Source organism: Neltuma alba, unplaced genomic scaffold, assembly GCF_004799145.2.
Source record: "Neltuma alba isolate B1F8T4 unplaced genomic scaffold, ASM479914v2 tig00002264_pilon, whole genome shotgun sequence".
In the NCBI taxonomy this organism is placed as follows: Eukaryota; Viridiplantae; Streptophyta; class Magnoliopsida; order Fabales; family Fabaceae; genus Neltuma; species Neltuma alba.
The window spans coordinates 29,274-47,709 of record NW_021632799.1 but is presented as its reverse complement, the minus strand read 5'-3'; the positions used below and the strand labels follow the sequence as shown (position 1 = coordinate 47,709).

The 18,436-nt window shown below is 35.9% G+C and overlaps 2 protein-coding genes across 2 annotated transcripts; one reads left to right on the top strand and one right to left on the bottom strand.

The window, feature by feature from the left end:
- Positions 1-1,635: 1,635 nt before the first annotated feature.
- Positions 1,636-3,367, bottom strand: LOC114720875 (glutamic acid-rich protein-like). The gene is made up of 3 exons (XM_028906598.1): positions 3,251-3,367; positions 1,875-2,067; positions 1,636-1,769 (listed from the first exon to the last, which is right to left on the bottom strand). The coding sequence occupies exons 1-3, from the start codon at positions 3,365-3,367 to the stop codon at positions 1,636-1,638; spliced, it is 444 nt and encodes a 147-aa protein (XP_028762431.1).
- Positions 3,368-12,148: 8,781 nt separating this feature from the next.
- LOC114720886 (26S proteasome non-ATPase regulatory subunit 12 homolog A) lies at positions 12,149-17,012 on the top strand. Its single transcript, XM_028906608.1, has 12 exons — positions 12,149-12,236; positions 12,502-12,696; positions 13,283-13,390; positions 13,501-13,605; positions 13,704-13,760; positions 13,872-14,068; positions 15,157-15,256; positions 15,372-15,484; positions 15,592-15,745; positions 15,859-15,936; positions 16,233-16,456; positions 16,604-17,012. Exons 1-11 carry the CDS (start codon positions 12,234-12,236, stop codon positions 16,449-16,451), a joined length of 1,329 nt encoding a protein of 442 aa, XP_028762441.1. The 5' UTR covers positions 12,149-12,233; the 3' UTR covers positions 16,452-16,456; positions 16,604-17,012.
- The last annotated feature ends 1,424 nt before the right edge of the window (positions 17,013-18,436 follow it).

Sequence of the window (18,436 nt, the reverse complement as noted above, 5' to 3'; positions counted from 1 at the left end):
TGAACTTTACATTCAACTGTCATTATGCTGTCAAATAAAAAAACTAAATACAATATATACTGGTCATTTATTTCTTCCTTTTGCTTTGGGGGTTTCCTTGTAGCAAAGACAGTAATTGATTATCATGCAGATTGTTCCGATGAGTTACAAGCCACCACAAGCAAAACCTTCAAGTTATGGATTTTTTAAACAATGTACTTAGGCATTGTGTAGCCGTCATCATCATACTCTGTGCCATCCACATTTGTAACCAACTCAAGACATGAACCCCACAAGAGTCCATGAAAAGAAAATACTAGTACTTTAGTCAATGAACATTATCTCCCAAGAGCTCAAACACAATTACTTGTTGTGCACAACAACAACTCACGTGTTAGATTGCACATGTACTTTTGCCCACGTGACTTCCTTGTCAATTTTGTCTTCGTCGTCAAATAGTCTTGGCTTTACTATGCGAAGAATTTGGTAGAAACATTCTCTCTGCAAAAAAGAAAAAAAAAGAAAAATTTTTAATAGTAGTGAATGACAAGTAACTAGGAAGCATTAATAACCTTAATAGTAGTGAATGACAAGTTAGCAAGAAACATTAACAACCTTGACAATAGTGAATGACAAGTTATCAGGAAAAAAGAACAAGTTTGATAGTAGTGAAGGACAAGTAATCAGGAAGCATTAACAAGGATGATAGTTATACAAACAAGAAACCATAATACATTAACAAGTAATACAATGAATGAAAAGTTGTGCATAAAATCCTCCTTACCACGAATTGCTTAGGATCTATCTGTTATTTCCTTTTCCCCTGCTTTCTCTTTGGTTTCTTCCCTATTTTGATTGAATCTTCTTCCTTTTTCTATAATCTCAACATGGTCAAATTATCAACCAACGAATCAAGGGCATAGAAACATATCGTTCTTATCTCCATCACATAACAAAACCAATAGTATAATCTCCTATTTTGATTGAATCTTCTTCCTTTTTCTATAATCTCAACATGGTCAAAAGGCTGGGGCCAAATATGAAGTCTTAGCCTCCAATGTTATATCCTAACTGCTTCAGTAAGATTTTATGTTCATGATTTTCCAGCCTCCACTTAAGAGGATTAGTGGCCATTGTTTGCAGTAACTCGGATGAAAAAAATGTGCCTATTGACATGACTGTAGTTTTCTTTTTGATTTGCGACCAAAGTTCTCGCCACCATAAACATGAACTATATCACATACACAAACAATTAGTCATAATTATAATGCCATTGTTAGTTTTCTATCTGTGTAAACAACTGTCTTACCCTGTCATTGATCCATTTCCTATCTTGTAGGCAGTAAAGCTCAGCACGTGTCAGGAAGTATCCATACATCTCTACAATGTACCTACAGTAAAAGGAACAATTCGTAATTAAGTTGTATGTCTAAAATTATTGTCAGTCAGTTCTCCCTATTACAATAAGTCCAAACACTTACTTGTCACCTTCGTCTTTATCACATCTTATTATGCACATCCAAAATAATTCCTCTTTCTTATCAAATTTTCTCTTGCCACGATCTTTTTTCACCTCCTCTAACCAGGGAGATTTGATTGCACGGCTTTTCACCCGTGTTGATCTTCTTACTTCCATTTGCTCTTGTGCTTCCTTGTTCATTTGATCTTTCCCTCCTCATCATCGTCTTCCCCCTTATCCTCTTCTACTGCAGCATCACTTGACTTGTCTTTAGTTTTTTCTTCACCATTATCCTCTAATCTAAAGTCACTCCCTTCTTCTTTCTCTTTATCTTCAGAGTTACTTTCTTTTTCATGTGGAGCACTTTTTTCCTCTTCTTTATTATCTTTTTTTGGTTCACTCTCTTCTTTCTCTTGTATTAAGTCATTTGGGCTACCTTTATCATCTCTATCAATTTTTTCATTTTCACTTGAGTTCTCTTCATCATCTTCACTACTTACTGCTTTCACCATATCTTCCTTCTCACTTTTATTCGCTAACCTCGACTGTAGGGAAACCAACTTTTCTCCAATTGTCAACACCAACCTTTCAACCATGGTCACTAACCTTTCATACATTCTTTTTATTTCCTGCAAAATAATAGTAATTAAAGTAATCATTACTCCAAATTGTACATAGTACCAAACTAAGCTCGACATTATTTACTTATTGGGTAGGTTAGCTTTATTTTTGTATTAGATGCACTAGATGAAGCCCTACCCATGTTGGTTATACCATGTAGTATGCCCCTGTCATTATTCTTTTCTGATTTTATTCTTGCCTTTACCTTTTTCTCATCCCAATAGATAATGGCATTCTTATTTTTTGAGGCCTTTTCTTTTTCTAAAGAAAAGTGTTGTAGGGACATATCAAGTTAATGATAACTTAGTTATACAACAATAACGACATGCAGAGAGGCCATTGACAACATACACAGCAGCCATGACAACTTACACATAATTCAATGACAACCTACATATGTGCTATTGACAATATGCACAGTAGCCAATCACAACCCACACATAACCAAATGACAATATGCACAGCATACAGTCATATCCTACACAATCATTTAACAATTAGGGATGGAACATGCCATGCTAGGCCAGGCCATCGTCTTAACAGGCTCAGCCTGATTTGTAACAAATAGGCCTGAGTCTAGCCTGTAGCTTGTTAAAGGCTTCCTTTTTAGCCTAAGCCTAGCCTATATAGAGGTCAGGCCTGGCTTGAAGCCTGTTAACAGGCCTGTATCTTTTAAAAATATGTAAATAGGCTAACAAGCCTACTGAAACACAGGCTTAGGCCTTTAAATAGGCTGAGAACAGGCCTTAACAGAATACAGGCCTGTGCCTCTAAAAAGGTCGAAACAAGCCACTAGTGATTTGAAACAGAGCTACTAAACAGGAAAAAAAAGAGAACATACAACTAAATAAACTCAAATAAAATCACAATCCACAGTTACTTAAAATACAAGTTGAAATAATGTTATTAATCAACATTCAACAAGAACATACCAAATACAACAACATTACAAACAAGTTTAAGAAGAATAGCCACCAGTAGCAAATCATCAAATTTTCAATATAATTTCTTCATCTTATTCAAGTGCCTTGAAAAAAAAACAAATCAAATGTATAATATTAAATCATATCATAATTTAAGAAGTAAGAAGAATAAGAAATGATATAACTTTTACAATACAAAATTTATACTTTTGGTTTTTTTTCTCAAGCCATACTTATTACGAAGCCAATCCCCACCACAAATAAGTACTTCAATTGATTCTTCATTCAATTTGGAATGATATTCATCGATAACTATACCTCCAGCACTAAATGTGGACTCTGATGCTATAGTTGACATTGGAATAACTAATATGTCAGCAGCCATCTTAGATAAAATCTTATACTTCATGCTATTATTTTTCCACCATTTCAAGGCACTGAAAGAGTTAGAATTACCATCAAGAATGTAAACACTATCCTCAAGATAAGCTTTCAATTCTGATTTCATTAGGGGAACTGTTTGCTTTTCACGAACAATGCTCATGATCAAATCCAGTAACTATAGAAGAACCAAGTGCATTGGCAGAAGAGTTGTTACCAGCATTATCAAGTTCATTATTACCCATTGTGTCTCCTTTATACATGCTTACATACTCATCATACATTGATCTCAAAGCACTCACCACTTTATCTATATTCTCAGAAGCCATATAATCAGGCTTATAAATCAAAGGAAAGCAATAATTAACAACATATAATTTGCACTTGGGATCCAAAACACTTGCAATGGCCATTAACATGTTACATTCTCCCCAATATTTGTCAAACTTTTCTTTCATTGCAGCTGCCATTTCTCTTATGAAGAAATCACCATCTTCTGTGGCATTGTCAATAACTTGTTTCACTCTCTAAACTTTAGGAAGGTATAAATTTGCAGTAGGATACTCACTACCTGAGATGACATGGGTGGCTAGATTGAATACTTCTAAAAGTTTACAAATCTTCTCAACATTATTCCAATCTTCTTCTGATGGTGCATAGTTGTAAAGTGGCTCTCTTTCCTTATAATCAGGAAAGACAACCTTGAACTTCAAAGTAGTAGACAGCATCCTATATGTCAAATTCCACCTTGTCAGATAATCAAGAATAAGCTTTCTTTCCTTCAAACATTTCTGCTCAACAATATCACAAAATGCTTTCAGCCTTGAGTCATTATAATTGATATATTTCACACTCTCTCGAACATTATGTATAATGTCCCTAATTCTTCCAAGGCCATCTTGCACCATTAAGTTTAATATGTGTGCACAACATCTAACATGAAACAAATCACCACCCAGAGGTAATGAACTATTAAGTGATAAAGTGTCCTTAAGAGCTCTTAAACAAGAATCATTGTAAGAAGCATTGTTAACTGACAAAAAAAACACTTTGTTTTTAATACCCCAACCCTTTAAACACTTGAAAATAGCATCTGCCACATCAATTCCTCGTATAGGAGCAGGAACTTTCACAAAACTCAAAACTCACTTTTGAAGATTCCATCCCGGATCAACGAAATGCCTGGTGATAACCATGTATTCAGCTACTTGGTGAGCTGATTTCCACATATCAATAGTCAAACTAATCTTGTTCACACCTTCTAATAAGGCCTTCAATTGTTTCCTCTCTGCCTCATATATCGCTAAACGATCATTTCTTGCTGTCTTTCAAGATACTTTTTGAAATTTAGAATTTGCATATTGAAAGCCTCACATCCAACCTTCATTCTCAACAATATTAAAAAGATGTTCATGCACCATGATTGCAATAGCAATTATTTTCCTCATCTTTTCATTAGAATATCTAGCACCCAGTGCCAAAAAAAGGATTAATGCTCAGATTGGAAGGTTGAAATGGAATTGTGGGTTGCTTGCTTTGTGAAGAAACAAGCAACTTCCTTTACAAACAGACAGTGACATGTCTTCAAAGATGGCTAGTGCTAGCTCCCTTCCCTGAGTACACGAATAGTTGTTTGCAATACTTGCATTTCCCTTTGACGCCCTTATCAGTTTCAACTTGATCAAACTCCTCCCAAATGGCTAAGATTTTTTGCCTCTTCTTTTGAATAATACTATCATTAACATCATTTCCTTCATTAGTTTGTTGACTAGAATCTGTTAGCGTTTGTTGACTAGCCATAATAGCATTAGAAGGAACTGAATTAGATGATATTGTTTCACTCTCAAACAGATATGACATTAACTGGAAATGAAACATAGAGCGTATATTAGCATTCTATTATTGATGCAAAATATCAGTACAATAAATTGAAAAAAAAAATCATGTATCAGCACAGCATTAACTAAAATCATGTATTTGCTTCATGTGACTTTCCTGGAAAAGCATAGCACAAGTAGCCGGCGACCTTGTAATATCCTTTAAAAAAAAATTCAAAAAAAAAAAGTAATTGAAAAATATAATATAATATAATATAATAATATTTTATTATATAAAAAAAAACAAAAGTCCAACTTTCCATCGATTTTTCGGTGGAAAGTTGGAGGGGATTGTGGAAAATTGAGGGGGGCGTGGAAATTGGGGTTGAAATTTCCCTCCCCCAATAATTGTGTGGGGGTGTTAAATAACCCCCCACAATCCATTTCTTCCCCACGGCAAACGCAAGAAGAAAGAGAGAAAGAGAAGAAGAAAAGAGAGAAAGAGAGGGCCGAAGTGTGTGTGAGAGATAGAAGCATACCAGTGAAACAGAGGGCAAGCTTTGAAGATATTTTAGGTACATAAAATTACTTCTTTTTATCAAACTTTCTTTATAAATATTTCCTGTATATTTTAAGCTTCCTATTTATGTTATTACTATAGTGATTGGAGAAAATTTTGAGACTTGTATATGATTTAACTATTGAGTTTTGACAAAAGATGACTATAGAAATTTAGAAGTAAATGAGTTGTTAATTTTAATCGGTTTAGATTTCTCTATTTGTTGGTTTTTAGTATTTAAATAAATTTTTCTAGTTGAAAAATCTGTTATATATGATTTATATTATATTTTTACCGATTAAAATTAAGTTGAATAATTTAATTGAGGTGTTTAACATATTATTAAGATTTTAATCGGTTTATTTTTATTTATTGGGTGACTGGAGGTTTTAAAATAATTATTGTAGCTAAAAAGTTTATTATTTATGGAAATATATATATGGTAGTTATACCATTAAAGTTTTGATTAGATTATTTATTTATAAATATTTGAAATATTATTGAATTTTTGATAGTTTGATTTTGAGGTTTAAACTTAAAAAGAGTGTTTTTAGAATTTATAACATAATAATTTTATATTTGGAAATTGTTGAAAATCCTTTTTATTAAGATAAATAATTTGGAGGTGGTAAATAAATAATTTGGGGTTGTTAGAAATTTAAATAATATAGAGAAGTTTAATTAATTAATTAATTAGTTTATATTAATATGTGGTTATATTAATTGTGTAGATTAATTATTGGTTGAGCAAAGGATTGACCTTGTGGTAATCCTTAGTATTGCTTTGGCGAAAGGTAACCACTTTCCACTTGTTATATGTGCTAATATGTTGTTTGTGAGTATTTTGTTGTTTTTAGAATAATATTTGATATTTGGAACTTGAGTAGATATGTTATATCTTTTGAGCTATGAAAATTGTCTTGTGGGATTTTTGGAATTGTGATTGAGAAGTTTGGAAAAGATATATGATTTATATCTTATGGATTATACTGAGAAAAGATTGAGACATTTTTATTATATTGTGAATGATTGGTTGTTATTTGGATTTTGGGATTGAGTCCTATCCTACCACGTGGTAAGGCCGCCATTGGTGCACATTGGTTGGCTTCTTCTTTCGTCCCCCATAGTGAGGGATAGGCCTTTGTGGCTTCTTATTCGTCCCCCAAAGTGAGGGATAGGCCCATATGGTTGATTGATCCCCCAGAGTGAGGGATAGACTTATGTAGCTTGTGTGTTGGCCCCCATAGTGAGGGATTGGATGATTGAAATTATATTTCTATGGATATATCTATAGTTCTCGAGAATTTATAACTGTCCCACTTGACACCTCACGAGCACGTGTTAGTATGTATGATGAGTTGGAAAGTTGGTTACTGAGGCATTTGTCTCACCCCGTGGTTTAACATTTTCAGGCGATAGTTCAGGTGGTGGCCCATCAGGGAAGGCTCCGGAGGCATAGTGTGCTGTTATAGCTTGTATAGCCTCCCTGCTTTTATTCTATGTGCTGACTTGTTATATATTGCCACATAGGGCTCATCTACTATCATGATGTAAAAGAATACTTTTGATTACTACTATCTAGTATGATAGGGTTGCGAGGAGGCCCGAGACATTTTAGACTCTGCATGTAACACTCCTTTGCAAGTGTTGACTTTTGACTAATGAGCTCTATAGTTTATATTAAACTGATTTATCAGTTCGTATGGTTGAAAATATAAGTTTGGTTTGGACTAATGGTTGAATGATATTTCTGGACTTTGGAAATCCAAGGCCCAAGGTAACGATCGATGTTACTCTTATTATAAGTTTATTTCTTTTAACCATGATAGCGATTTTAAAATTTTAAGGTTTCTTCTTTTCTATCATGGTTAATCGTTCAAATAAATTGTTGGATTTAATCTAAAATGGTTTTGAAAGAGTGGTTGTCACAGACCTTCTAAAAAAGTTCAAGTCAACAATATTCAACATTCATAATTGAATCTTTTTAAGTTTTAACCTCTCCTGAATATCAAATTTTCAATTTAGCACAGAGTCAACAATATCAGCACGGCATTTGAAGGAACCAGGAAGCTTATCAACCTAGATGAGGAGGAGGAGGAGTCGACGTCGCGATACCCTGTCTTGTGAGGTTTGATCATTCAATGAATGGAGGAGTGAGGCCGAATGATGAGAGACAAGAGGATGAAGATGGGTCAGACAAAACTAATTAATTTTGAAGGAACTAGGAAGCTTATTGAGCTAGATAAGGACTGAGGAGTGAGGACTGACCAGGAGGAGGATAGGAAGTTACGAGTACCAGAGACAGGGTGGACGTCACGACCACTGGAGATCAGAGTAGATGTCATGAGCACTGGAGACTGACCAGGTGGAGGAGCTGACATCGCGAGCACTAGAGGACTTAATGAAGGCTGACTGTCCAACTTTTTAAAGCTCGAATATGGAGACTTGAGAGTGAATGGTGGCGCCGGCGAGCTTTAGAGTCTAAGACTGAGGTGGGAGACTAGAGAGTGAGAGACTGAATCTGAGAGAGTCTTCGACTAAGATTCTGAGAACTGAGAAGAGCAATGGAGTGTGGTCTATTGGACTTAGATTCCATGACTAGAGTCAATGTCTCGACGAATTGCAATAAACAAGGAAAAATGCTAAACCTAAGGGGGAGCTGTGTGTCAATTTGTGGAGTAAATATTTTTTTTTTGCCAATTTATTTAACTGGCTTTAAAATTATATATTATGCATAAGAAATAACAACAAAACATGTTGGTGCAGTGGTGAAGTTGCTGTCTTCTTTTCATCCATCCATAGGTCTTGGGTTTGAGACTTATGTTTTGCATAATCCACACATATAATATTCAAAACACTTAACATGCCTAGGCCGTCTAACAAGCCTAATAGGCTTCTCATAAAGCTTAAACCTGGCCTATTAGGTGAAATAGGCCTTTAAAAAGGCATGAGCCTGTTTTTATTTTCTAACAGGCCTGGCTTGATTAGGCCGAAAGCAAGCCAGGCTCTAAGCCCCTAACAGGCTACCTGGCCTATTCCCACTCTATTAACAATGTACATATGTGTCATTCACAACATGCACAATAGCTAATAACAACCCACACATAAATGAATGACAACATGCACAACATATAGTCACAATTTACATATCAACTAATGATAACCTATATATGTGTTATTGACAAACATGCACAACAACCAATCACAACCTACACTTAAATGAAGAACAACATGCATAGCAACCAATCACAATTGACACATAAATGAATGACAACATGTATAGTATACAATCATAACCTACACATCAGCTAATGACAACCTACATATGTATTATTAACAACATGCACAATGGCCAATCACAACCTATACATAAACACATGATAACATGCACAGCATACAGTCATAACTTACACATCAGCCAATGACAACCTACATATGTGCCATTGACAACATACAAGCAGTCAATCACAACCTACATATAACCGAATGACAACATGCACAACATACAGCCATATCCTCCACATAACCATTGGACAACGTACATATGTGTCATTCATGACATGCATAGCAATCAATCACAACCCACTCATAACTGAATGACAATATACACAGCATACAGTCATATCCTAAACATAACCATTTGTCAACGTACATATGTGCTATTCAAAACATGCATAGTAGCCAATCACAACACACACATAACCGAATGACAACATGTATAACATATAGTCACAATCTGCACTATGACAACATACACAACAACCAATGACAACATACACATAAGCTAATGACAATATTCACAGCAGCTAATTACAACACATATATAAGCGAGTGACAAACCAACAGAGAGGCCAATGAGAACATGCACAAAAACTAATCACAACATACAGAGCAGCCAATCACAACATGCACATAAGCTAATGACAACATGCACAGCAGCCAATCATAACCTACGCATAAGCCAATGACAACATTCATAGCAGCCCATCACAACCTATATATAAGCAAGTGACAAACCAATAGAGGTTAATGACAACATGCACAGAAGCCAATAACAACCTTTACATGAGCTAATCACAACATACACATAAGCATTTGACAATGTACATACCAGCCAATGACAACATATAGAGCAACTAATTACATCATAAATAGCACTCATTGATAACAGCACATAGTACATTGACAATACAACTAACATCAAAGTAAATGAATCATACCTATACTTGCATTAAGAAGTACAAGCAACCTCTCACATTTTTTGTCCCACCAGCTTTTCTTCTCTTCCTTCCTTTCTTGAACTTTGCAATTGAGTTGCAGAGTTCTCTGAAAATAAAGCTACTCCAATCATACTATCCTAAACTATCATTTGTCACCACCATGACCTTCAACACTTTATCACCAACCCATACACTAGAGCTAGGACACAAGAGGACTCCTAATGCATACATAACAAAAAAAGAATTCAAACTTTTCATCCCTTTTTCCTTCAATCAACCATCTTCTTATTATTTTGTATAGTACTTTCCCGTAGTCACTCCTTAATTCCTTAATGTTTCATCTTCATTCTCCACATTCATTTTAATATCTTGCTCCTCAAATGGTAGGCCCATCAATTGATTTACATCTTTGGGTCCCATTTCATGCGTTTTTCCTCGAATTGAAATTTGCTTACTTACATGGTCAAATGTACAGATCAATTCACCATAAAAATCTCTATAGATTTATAAGCAGCATATTTTAACTAATTTATCAAAACTAATTCTTTTCAGCCTTTCCATCTTATTTCACTTTTCTTTAAGTGCTTGCAAACTTCTATAAATTGGCTCGGAGCACACTGTGTGTGGAAGGGAACAATATAATTCTTCCCTTTTAGTAGGACTCTCATTTCTTTAGCCCTTTCATCATATTGTTCTTTCTCCTTTTCTGTTAACTTCCCCCAAACCTTTTTCACAGAGTTAGTGCCCTCTTTAAAAGACTTAAAACCTTTTCTCGTTCTTCTTATAAAATTCTTCAGTAAATAGTATGTATCCCAAGAAGTTCCTAGACCTTTGTCCAGCTTTGCTCTTACTCTTTTTAGCCATTTTGTTAAACTGCAAAAAGAAAAAAAAACTATAATCACATTATAAGTTTCCAACTGCTTGTCACTATCTTAGCCAATAATGATGTTCATATTCCCTCCTCTAAATCAAATAATTACAACAGCCAAGGAATTCAAATTCCAAAATAAACGACCCAAAAACATTAGTAACATCAAAATCCATGACTCTACCAATGGCAATTATTGTAGAACATAAATAATCCATCTAACTACAAAAAAACTACTCAGCATTATAGCTTAAACAGACTGTCAAACTAGATTCTAAGTCCACAGGCATCCTAAACTCATTAAAAAATGAACTTCTGAAATAGATTAACAACAAAAAATTCTATCTCTTAAACATTTAATCATAACATGCATTCTGCTGTAATCTAAAATTTTTTGCAAGTTATCAAGAAATTGTTCCTCTTAAACTCATAGCCCCAAGCTTCATATATTACTTATGATTCAACTCTATTTAATCACTAAATCTTAATACTTCTAAACAAAAGTACCGGTTGGACCAAAATCAAATCACACTAACCTTCATTCCTCGGATTTCTCTTTAATGGAGATGGAAGGACAATACGAGACATTCACAAGAGCTGTGAGTGTGAGAGGGAGAGATGACAATAGGGGCTGTGAGAGCCAGAGACACTGGGTGGGGGAGTGATTACCACAGACGGCAAGAAGGGGGAGCAATTACGATAAACAGCGACCAAGGGGTTGATTGCAAGCGATGACAATGTTGAGTGACTACGACAGGGAGAGAGCTTGAGACTGTGAGTGGCACTGAGAAATAAGGGCAATGCTAATATAGGGTGAGCGCAAGAGGGAGAGAGCTTAGTGAGTAGGAGAAGGAGAGAGCTCGATGAGTGGGAGAGAGCAATCTAGTGAGTGAGTGCGACAGGGAGCTTCAGGTGTTATTTTGCGAGAGGGACACAAGAGAGAGTGATTCAGCTTGAATCAGGGGCAGGACAATGATATAATTTCCTATTTACATTATATTACTCTTAAGTCCCATGGGACTTCTTATTTATTTTGACATTTCAAGGGACTTTGGATGAATAAATTCTGTCCTTGGGACCTTTATGTAATTTTCCCATTAAAATATTTGGGTCCTTTTTGTAATTTCATAAATAAGTGATCCCTAAATGTAATTAATTTCCTAGAACAGTTTCTACATATCATTTCCCCAGTTGTTTTCTTTGGTCCTAAAAAAAATTGTTCCTTGACCCAATGTGCTCGTGACCAACACAGGAAACTGAAAGGCCCACTGGGCGGAGGTAGCGAGGCCCATCGCACCGCAAGGCACCATAAAGAGTGACCATTTTCCTCTCGAGCACGTTTCCTTCATTTTTCTCAATTATCGGCGTCTGAGTTTCTGAATTGGAGATCTCTCTCGCCCACAGCCATGGTACGCTCCTCTTGTTCTGTTTCTCCTTTGACTGCTTTACTGCTTTCGTTTACTCTTTTCATTCATACGACTTTGAAATTCAAGAACGATCCATGCCGCTAGAGATCTAAAGTCTTTGATGATTTGTTTCTTTTTTCTTCGCCAAGCCCTATCTTTGAAGTTGTGAACATCAAGCTTAGAGTTGCTGCTTGCCTGCTTCTTCCGTTTTCTATACTCTAATTTGTGATTTTGATGGCCGGCACTGATTGTTTTTGTGAAATTCTAGGAGAGTACGGGAAATTTAGACGCCAAAATAGAGCAATTGTTGAATGTAGAGAAGCAGATGAGACTCGCCGGCGACGTGTCCGGCACCAAAAAAGCTGTCACTGACATTTTGCAGCTGTGCTTTGAGGCACGAGCCTGGAAAACTCTCAACGACCAGATTGTTGTCCTGTCGAAACGACGTGGTCAGCTTAAGCAGGTAACTACTGGTTCCCAGTGCTGAATGATTATTTGTTTTTAATGGAGGTTGAACCTTTGGGGTTATTTAATAGCTTTGTAGAGGTATATTTTGACCTAGGGATCTAGACTCTGCCTGTCCTTGTTTAGTTCACTTCAAAATTGGCTGTAGTTGATTCGAAATGCTTAGGGATTTAGCTATTATATCGTAGTTGTCTTTTCCAAATTTTTTAGTATCTTAGGATGGATTGTTGATATGAATTTTGTTGAGAACCAATAGGACACTGTACACGTGCAATTAGGAAAGCTTTTGATTCTGTCATCTTCATCCATTGTTGTGACAAAAATTTTGCACTTACCGTCGATGTTTTTTCATGCTGGAATCGTAAGCTAGAAGCTTCTTCATTTTGTGGGGCTGTGATGTAATTTTAAATGAATATTCTCCTACCATCTAGTTCTACATGCAAGCTGGGTATCCTGATTAAGCTTGTGCAGCGGACAAGTTATGATTTTATTTTGCTGTTAGATGTTGTCTGCTAGTCATGTAAGTGGTTCGAGAAAAATTATATGGTCCTTTACTAACAAGGTTGTGTTTTTCTTGCACACAGGCTGTAACAGCAATGGTCCAGCAGGCTATGCAGTATATTGATGAAACACCAGACCTTGATACTCGTGTAGAACTCATCAAAACTTTAAATAGTGTATCTGCTGGGAAGGTGAGCATTTTCTGTTTACACTATCTTGTAAAACTAGTATCCTCTGGTGCAAAGATGATCCATACTTTAAGATGTATATTTTATGTATTGTACTTTTTTCCTTTTGCTAGATATATGTTGAGATTGAGAGAGCTAGGTTGATTAAGAAACTTGCAAAGATTAAGGAAGAACAAGGACTTATAGCTGAAGCTGCTGATTTGATGCAAGAAGTTGCGGTCAGTGAACTTTTTCATGATTTTATGACTTTGGAATCCCTCTGACTTTATTGGTGCATTTAACTATCAGGTGACTTATGTTTGAGAAACATTTACAGGTGGAAACTTTTGGTGCCATGGCAAAAACTGAGAAAATTGCTTTCATTCTCGAACAAGTACGTGGCATTCTTTTCTCTCTCCAAATAAGGATATCGAGTCTAGTGCATCAATTTCTTTTTGCTGCAATTTAGTTTTGGATTTGACAATCTTTTGTATTAAACTTGTAGGTTCGTTTGTGCCTAGATCGCCAGGATTATGTTCGTGCACAAATACTTTCAAGAAAGATTAGTCCAAGAGTTTTTGATGCAGATGCATCTAAGGAGAAGAAAAAACCTAAAGAAGGTGACAATGTGGTCGAGGAACCTGCCGAAGATATACCCTCATTGTTGGAATTGAAGCGGATTTATTATGAACTAATGATTCGGTATTTTCATCCCTATAATCTGTTCTCGTGTTATAATCTTCAATCTTGGTTTTAATTATTTATCAATATTATGTCTAAACTTTGGATATTTGGTGTTTCTTTAATTTCATTTATATACCGTACATTTAAATATGCTGGCGCTGGCCTTTTGGCTTTTCTATTTTGTTAAGATTTGAGAGTAGGCTTTTTTCATTGGCTTAAAGTACGAAAATTCTGTAAACTTTTCTATTGGGTTTGAAAAGGTGCTCTCAAGAGAGATCCAAGAATAGGGGCACTGGCAAATGCAGCGTGGAATATGCTATCCCTGGATTAATATAGTTTATGACTCAATATATATTTGCAATAAACATGCTGGCCCTTGCTTGTATTTGTTTGAGTTTGCTGCAGCGTGCTTTGGAATATACATGCTTTCAAGTCTCGCCGTTTCTCCCCCTTCTGATTTACTGATTGGGTCTGGCAGTTTGCATTGTTTTTCGAAGATATAGCCTTTTGTTTATGCTTTACTTGGCTTGGTGATGTGCAACTATGAAACTCTAGTACGATGATACTGAAGTGGTACTCATAATGTGCACACATCACTGTACTGAATACCAGTTTGGATATGGGTATGTTAAAATACATACGTATTTCTCCACCTCCAGAGAAATCTATAACTTCGGATTTGGAAGTTTTGAGCCTAAACCTTAATGAAAGACAATCATAAAAAGGCCCAGAATAAGCACAGTTGCATGCTGGACTCTGATAACATATGCATAACTAGTTTTATATGGACTGAGTTCGTATCTGTTGATATGTTGTATAGAATGTTCTTAATCAGTTGTTGTATAAGTTATTATGTATTGCATATAATTTGCTTGATACATGATACATATTGTCATGTTAAAAAATTATGATATACTTGGATGATGGTGCATTCATTTGTCTCTGATGAATGTTGTCAATGCCTTGTCCATTTAAGTTGGTTGCCTTTGCGTGAGTTTGTGTGATTTGAATGTGTGTTGGAAGTCTCCGTTTGTAGCATGTTGTTTGCTTTCATGATGCAATATCCTGTATAAGTGTGTTATCCTGGTTTCTGTTTACCCATGTAGGTATTATTCTCATAACAATGATTACCTTGAGATTTGCCGGTGCTATAAGGCTATATATGAGATTCCATCAGTCAAAGAAAATCCTGCCCAGTGGATACCAGTAAGTGTTTCTTTATTTATTTACTTTTTAAGTGAGCTTCTTTATCTGTATTGTTAAGCTTTACTATAATCTGACATTATTTTTTATCTAAATTTCCCACTGCTAATTGCCATAGATCCTGAGGAAAATATGTTGGTACTTAGTCTTAGCCCCATATGATCCAATGCAATCCAGCCTGCTCAATTCCACCTTGGAAGATAAAAATCTGTCGGAAATTCCAAATTTCAAGTATGTTGTCCTTATCTTAAGTGTCTCTTGCTTATCTTCTTCCTCTCTAATTTGCTTTAAGTACATAATATTTACATCTGATATTTTTTATGTACGTTGTGCCACAGGTTGCTGTTGAAACAGCTGGTCACCATGGAGGTCATTCAATGGACAGGTCTTTGGGATGCATATAAGAATGAGTTTGAGAATGAGAAGAACCTGCTTGGAGGATCCTTGGGTGACAAAGCAGCAGAAGATCTGAGGGAAAGAATTATAGAACATGTAATTTGATTGGCACTATTACATGCTTTTTGGTTGAGAGGGATTATGGGACATGTGGTATTTTCCACACGTTTTTTGGCACGCAAACATTAATGGGTTTTTTTCCTTGGCAGAACATTCTTGTTGTGTCAAAGTACTATTCGAGGATCACCTTGAAGAGACTTGCACAGCTTTTGTGTCTCAGCATCCAGGTATATAATGATAATTTTTGATTTTGTGCCAAAAGTGTTATCGTTTAAATGGCATATGTGATATGACTAATATTATGGAAAAATAGCCAAGTTCATGCACGATGTAAACAGAGGAAAAAGGAGGAGCTGGGATTGGCAGGGATGAAGGGCTGTGTTACTTTATTATCAAAGACTTATTATTTTTATTATAATATGTCTAGTGGGCATGGTTCTTTTTCACTTGCATGCTTTGAAGCGTTCAGATGCATTTCAATTTGTTGGTGGAGGCCCTAATTAATTTTCCTTGCAATCTTTAGGAGGCCGAGAAGCATCTCTCCGATATGGTTGTATCTAAGGCACTGGTGGCAAAGATTGACAGACCTATGGGGATAGTTTGTTTCCAAACTGCTAAGGATAGCAACGACATCTTAAACTCATGGGCAGCAAACTTGGAGAAATTGCTTGATCTTGTGGAGAAGAGCTGTCATCAAATACATAAAGAAACCATGGTGCATAAGGCTGCATTGAAGGTTTAAAAAAGGTTCGTGTGGGCAATTTATTGCCCACTCTAGTCATTGTTTCTAGAGGGACTTGTGGGGAGGGAAGAGAAATATGCGATTCATGGAAGCATGTTCATTTCTGGAGCAGTTTCTTTTTTGTCATGATACTTTTTCCCCCTTAATTGCAGGTTGTTACATAAGAGGTGATTTTGGATTGAAGTCGCGTGATCAGGGTGATCATCTGAATTGCCACTGGTTGAGACGGCGAGGAATAGCATTGATCGAAGCCCCTTTATCATTTTATTTTGTCTCAGGCGTTCAGGGTAGAGTTGGATAGACCTTTTTTTAGTACTGAAAGTAACATTGGTGTATACTACTCATACATATTTTACCACTGACTAATGGCAGGATCCTTAACGGCCTTGTTTGTGGCAGTGGAGAAAAATTGAGTGCGTGTCCATTTATATTCTTTTGTCTTACTTAAATTTACCTGTTTATTTGTAGCCTATTTTCCCTTAACATAAGTTGATTTGCGCACGGTGTTGCCCATTTATTGCGCTGATTTGGAGTCCTTGAACAAAATTTTCCTTTCTTTTATGGAAGGATGGGATTGAATTAAATGGTAATCATCTCAGTATGAGTAGCATCTTTAATTACCCAAGTATTTTGAAATGTTGGCGGGACACAATGATGTGATATAATCCATGTAGTTGACTTGATAGAATAAAGTTTGTTGTTACTTTAGAAAAGGTTAATTTCTCATTACATATTGAATTAAGTTCGAAATTTTGTACGGAGAATTGTTTATATTTAGTGCTTGTTCATCTCTCGAAGAACACGTCTTTAAAGAGGGGGGAAAACCTGTGAGAAATTAAGGATGAAAAACGATATAGTTCGTTGTTGTTATAGTCAAGTGTCGTGGAAGTATGGTGATCCTATAAGGCATACGTCTCAGACTTCTTTCATGTCGCGTCATTCGTCCAATGATTTTTAGTTACAGATGACATACCAAATCCCTTTCTAATTGATATTCGGAGCTCTTGATGCTCACTCCGCGTGGAAATGAAGTGTTTTAGCGTTTTCTGAATGGGTATTTTGACTAATTAGTCTTCAATCCGTGTTACTTAGAAGAGAAGGCTGTAGATTGTCGAAGTTTTGTTATAATAATAACCGATTGTAGTAGCACAAACATCATACAAAACTTGTGCTTGTCTATAAATTGAAAATTATGGGAGCCATCAGAATATAATTATTTGTGTCGACCGGTGGGTTGCTTGTAAACGAATAAACACGCTACTTGGTTCCGGTTGTGAACATGCATGTTGAAGAGGCAAGTGAGGAGTGCCATCACGTACTCATTTTCATGTGGGGACTGTGAAAAGGCAAAAAGATGCTTCCAAGAAATAAATTAGTAAATGGCTTACTTTGCTCAAACGCAACGTGGAATTATCGTCCAAGTCTCTTCTTCAAACTTGTGTTTTTCTTTTGGGAATCTCTCTTGCTTGATCAGTGATCCTTTTAACAAGATAATCAAATTTCCCCCACCTGTCCTCTTCTGCTATGAATTACACGCTTGCGTGGTGAGCCAAAGATTTCGTTATATTTATATATCATTATATATGCTCTGTCGTCAACCGCTGGTGGTCATCATGGTCAATCACTTGGGGACCGCCTTTCCCGCGTGGATGCCTGTCTCGTTGGAGTATAGACAAATATTTACATGCATCCCAAATATTAAGTGATTACTAATTATACATGTTGATATAAAATAGCCAAAATCATTAAGAAGAGTTAATCCAGTTGGTAAGGAATTTGTTTATAATCCACAAAGTCATAAGTTCGAATTTTTGTGGGTAAGCGATTAATAAGTACTTCTGTAAACGTTTTTTGAACCTGAAAGCATGTTCTAATCCTAGTAAGCTTTTGGGATCTAATTCACCTAAGTCGTTTTTTTCCTATAAAAGAAAAATAGCCAACATCAACACTAATTAATGAAGATGCTACTGGGGAGATTTAATTTC

Bases quoted from the DNA above. Each gene is read 5' to 3' on its own strand.
- LOC114720886 (XM_028906608.1), top strand. The intron at 13,761-13,871 runs GTACGTGGCATT...TTAAACTTGTAG, and splicing joins TTGCTTTCATTCTCGAACAA to GTTCGTTTGTGCCTAGATCG. The intron at 15,485-15,591 runs GTATGTTGTCCT...GTTGTGCCACAG, and splicing joins TCGGAAATTCCAAATTTCAA to GTTGCTGTTGAAACAGCTGG.
- LOC114720875 (XM_028906598.1), bottom strand. From the start codon at position 3,367: ATGGCTGCTGACATATTAGTTATTCCAATGTCAACTATAGCATCAGAG. The intron at 2,068-3,250 runs GTACTTATTTGT...ATTATTTTGCAG, and splicing joins TGAATGAAGAATCAATTGAA to GAAATAAAAAGAATGTATGA. The intron at 1,770-1,874 runs GTAGCCCAAATG...GTAACTCTGAAG, and splicing joins AATTGATAGAGATGATAAAG to ATAAAGAGAAAGAAGAAGGG.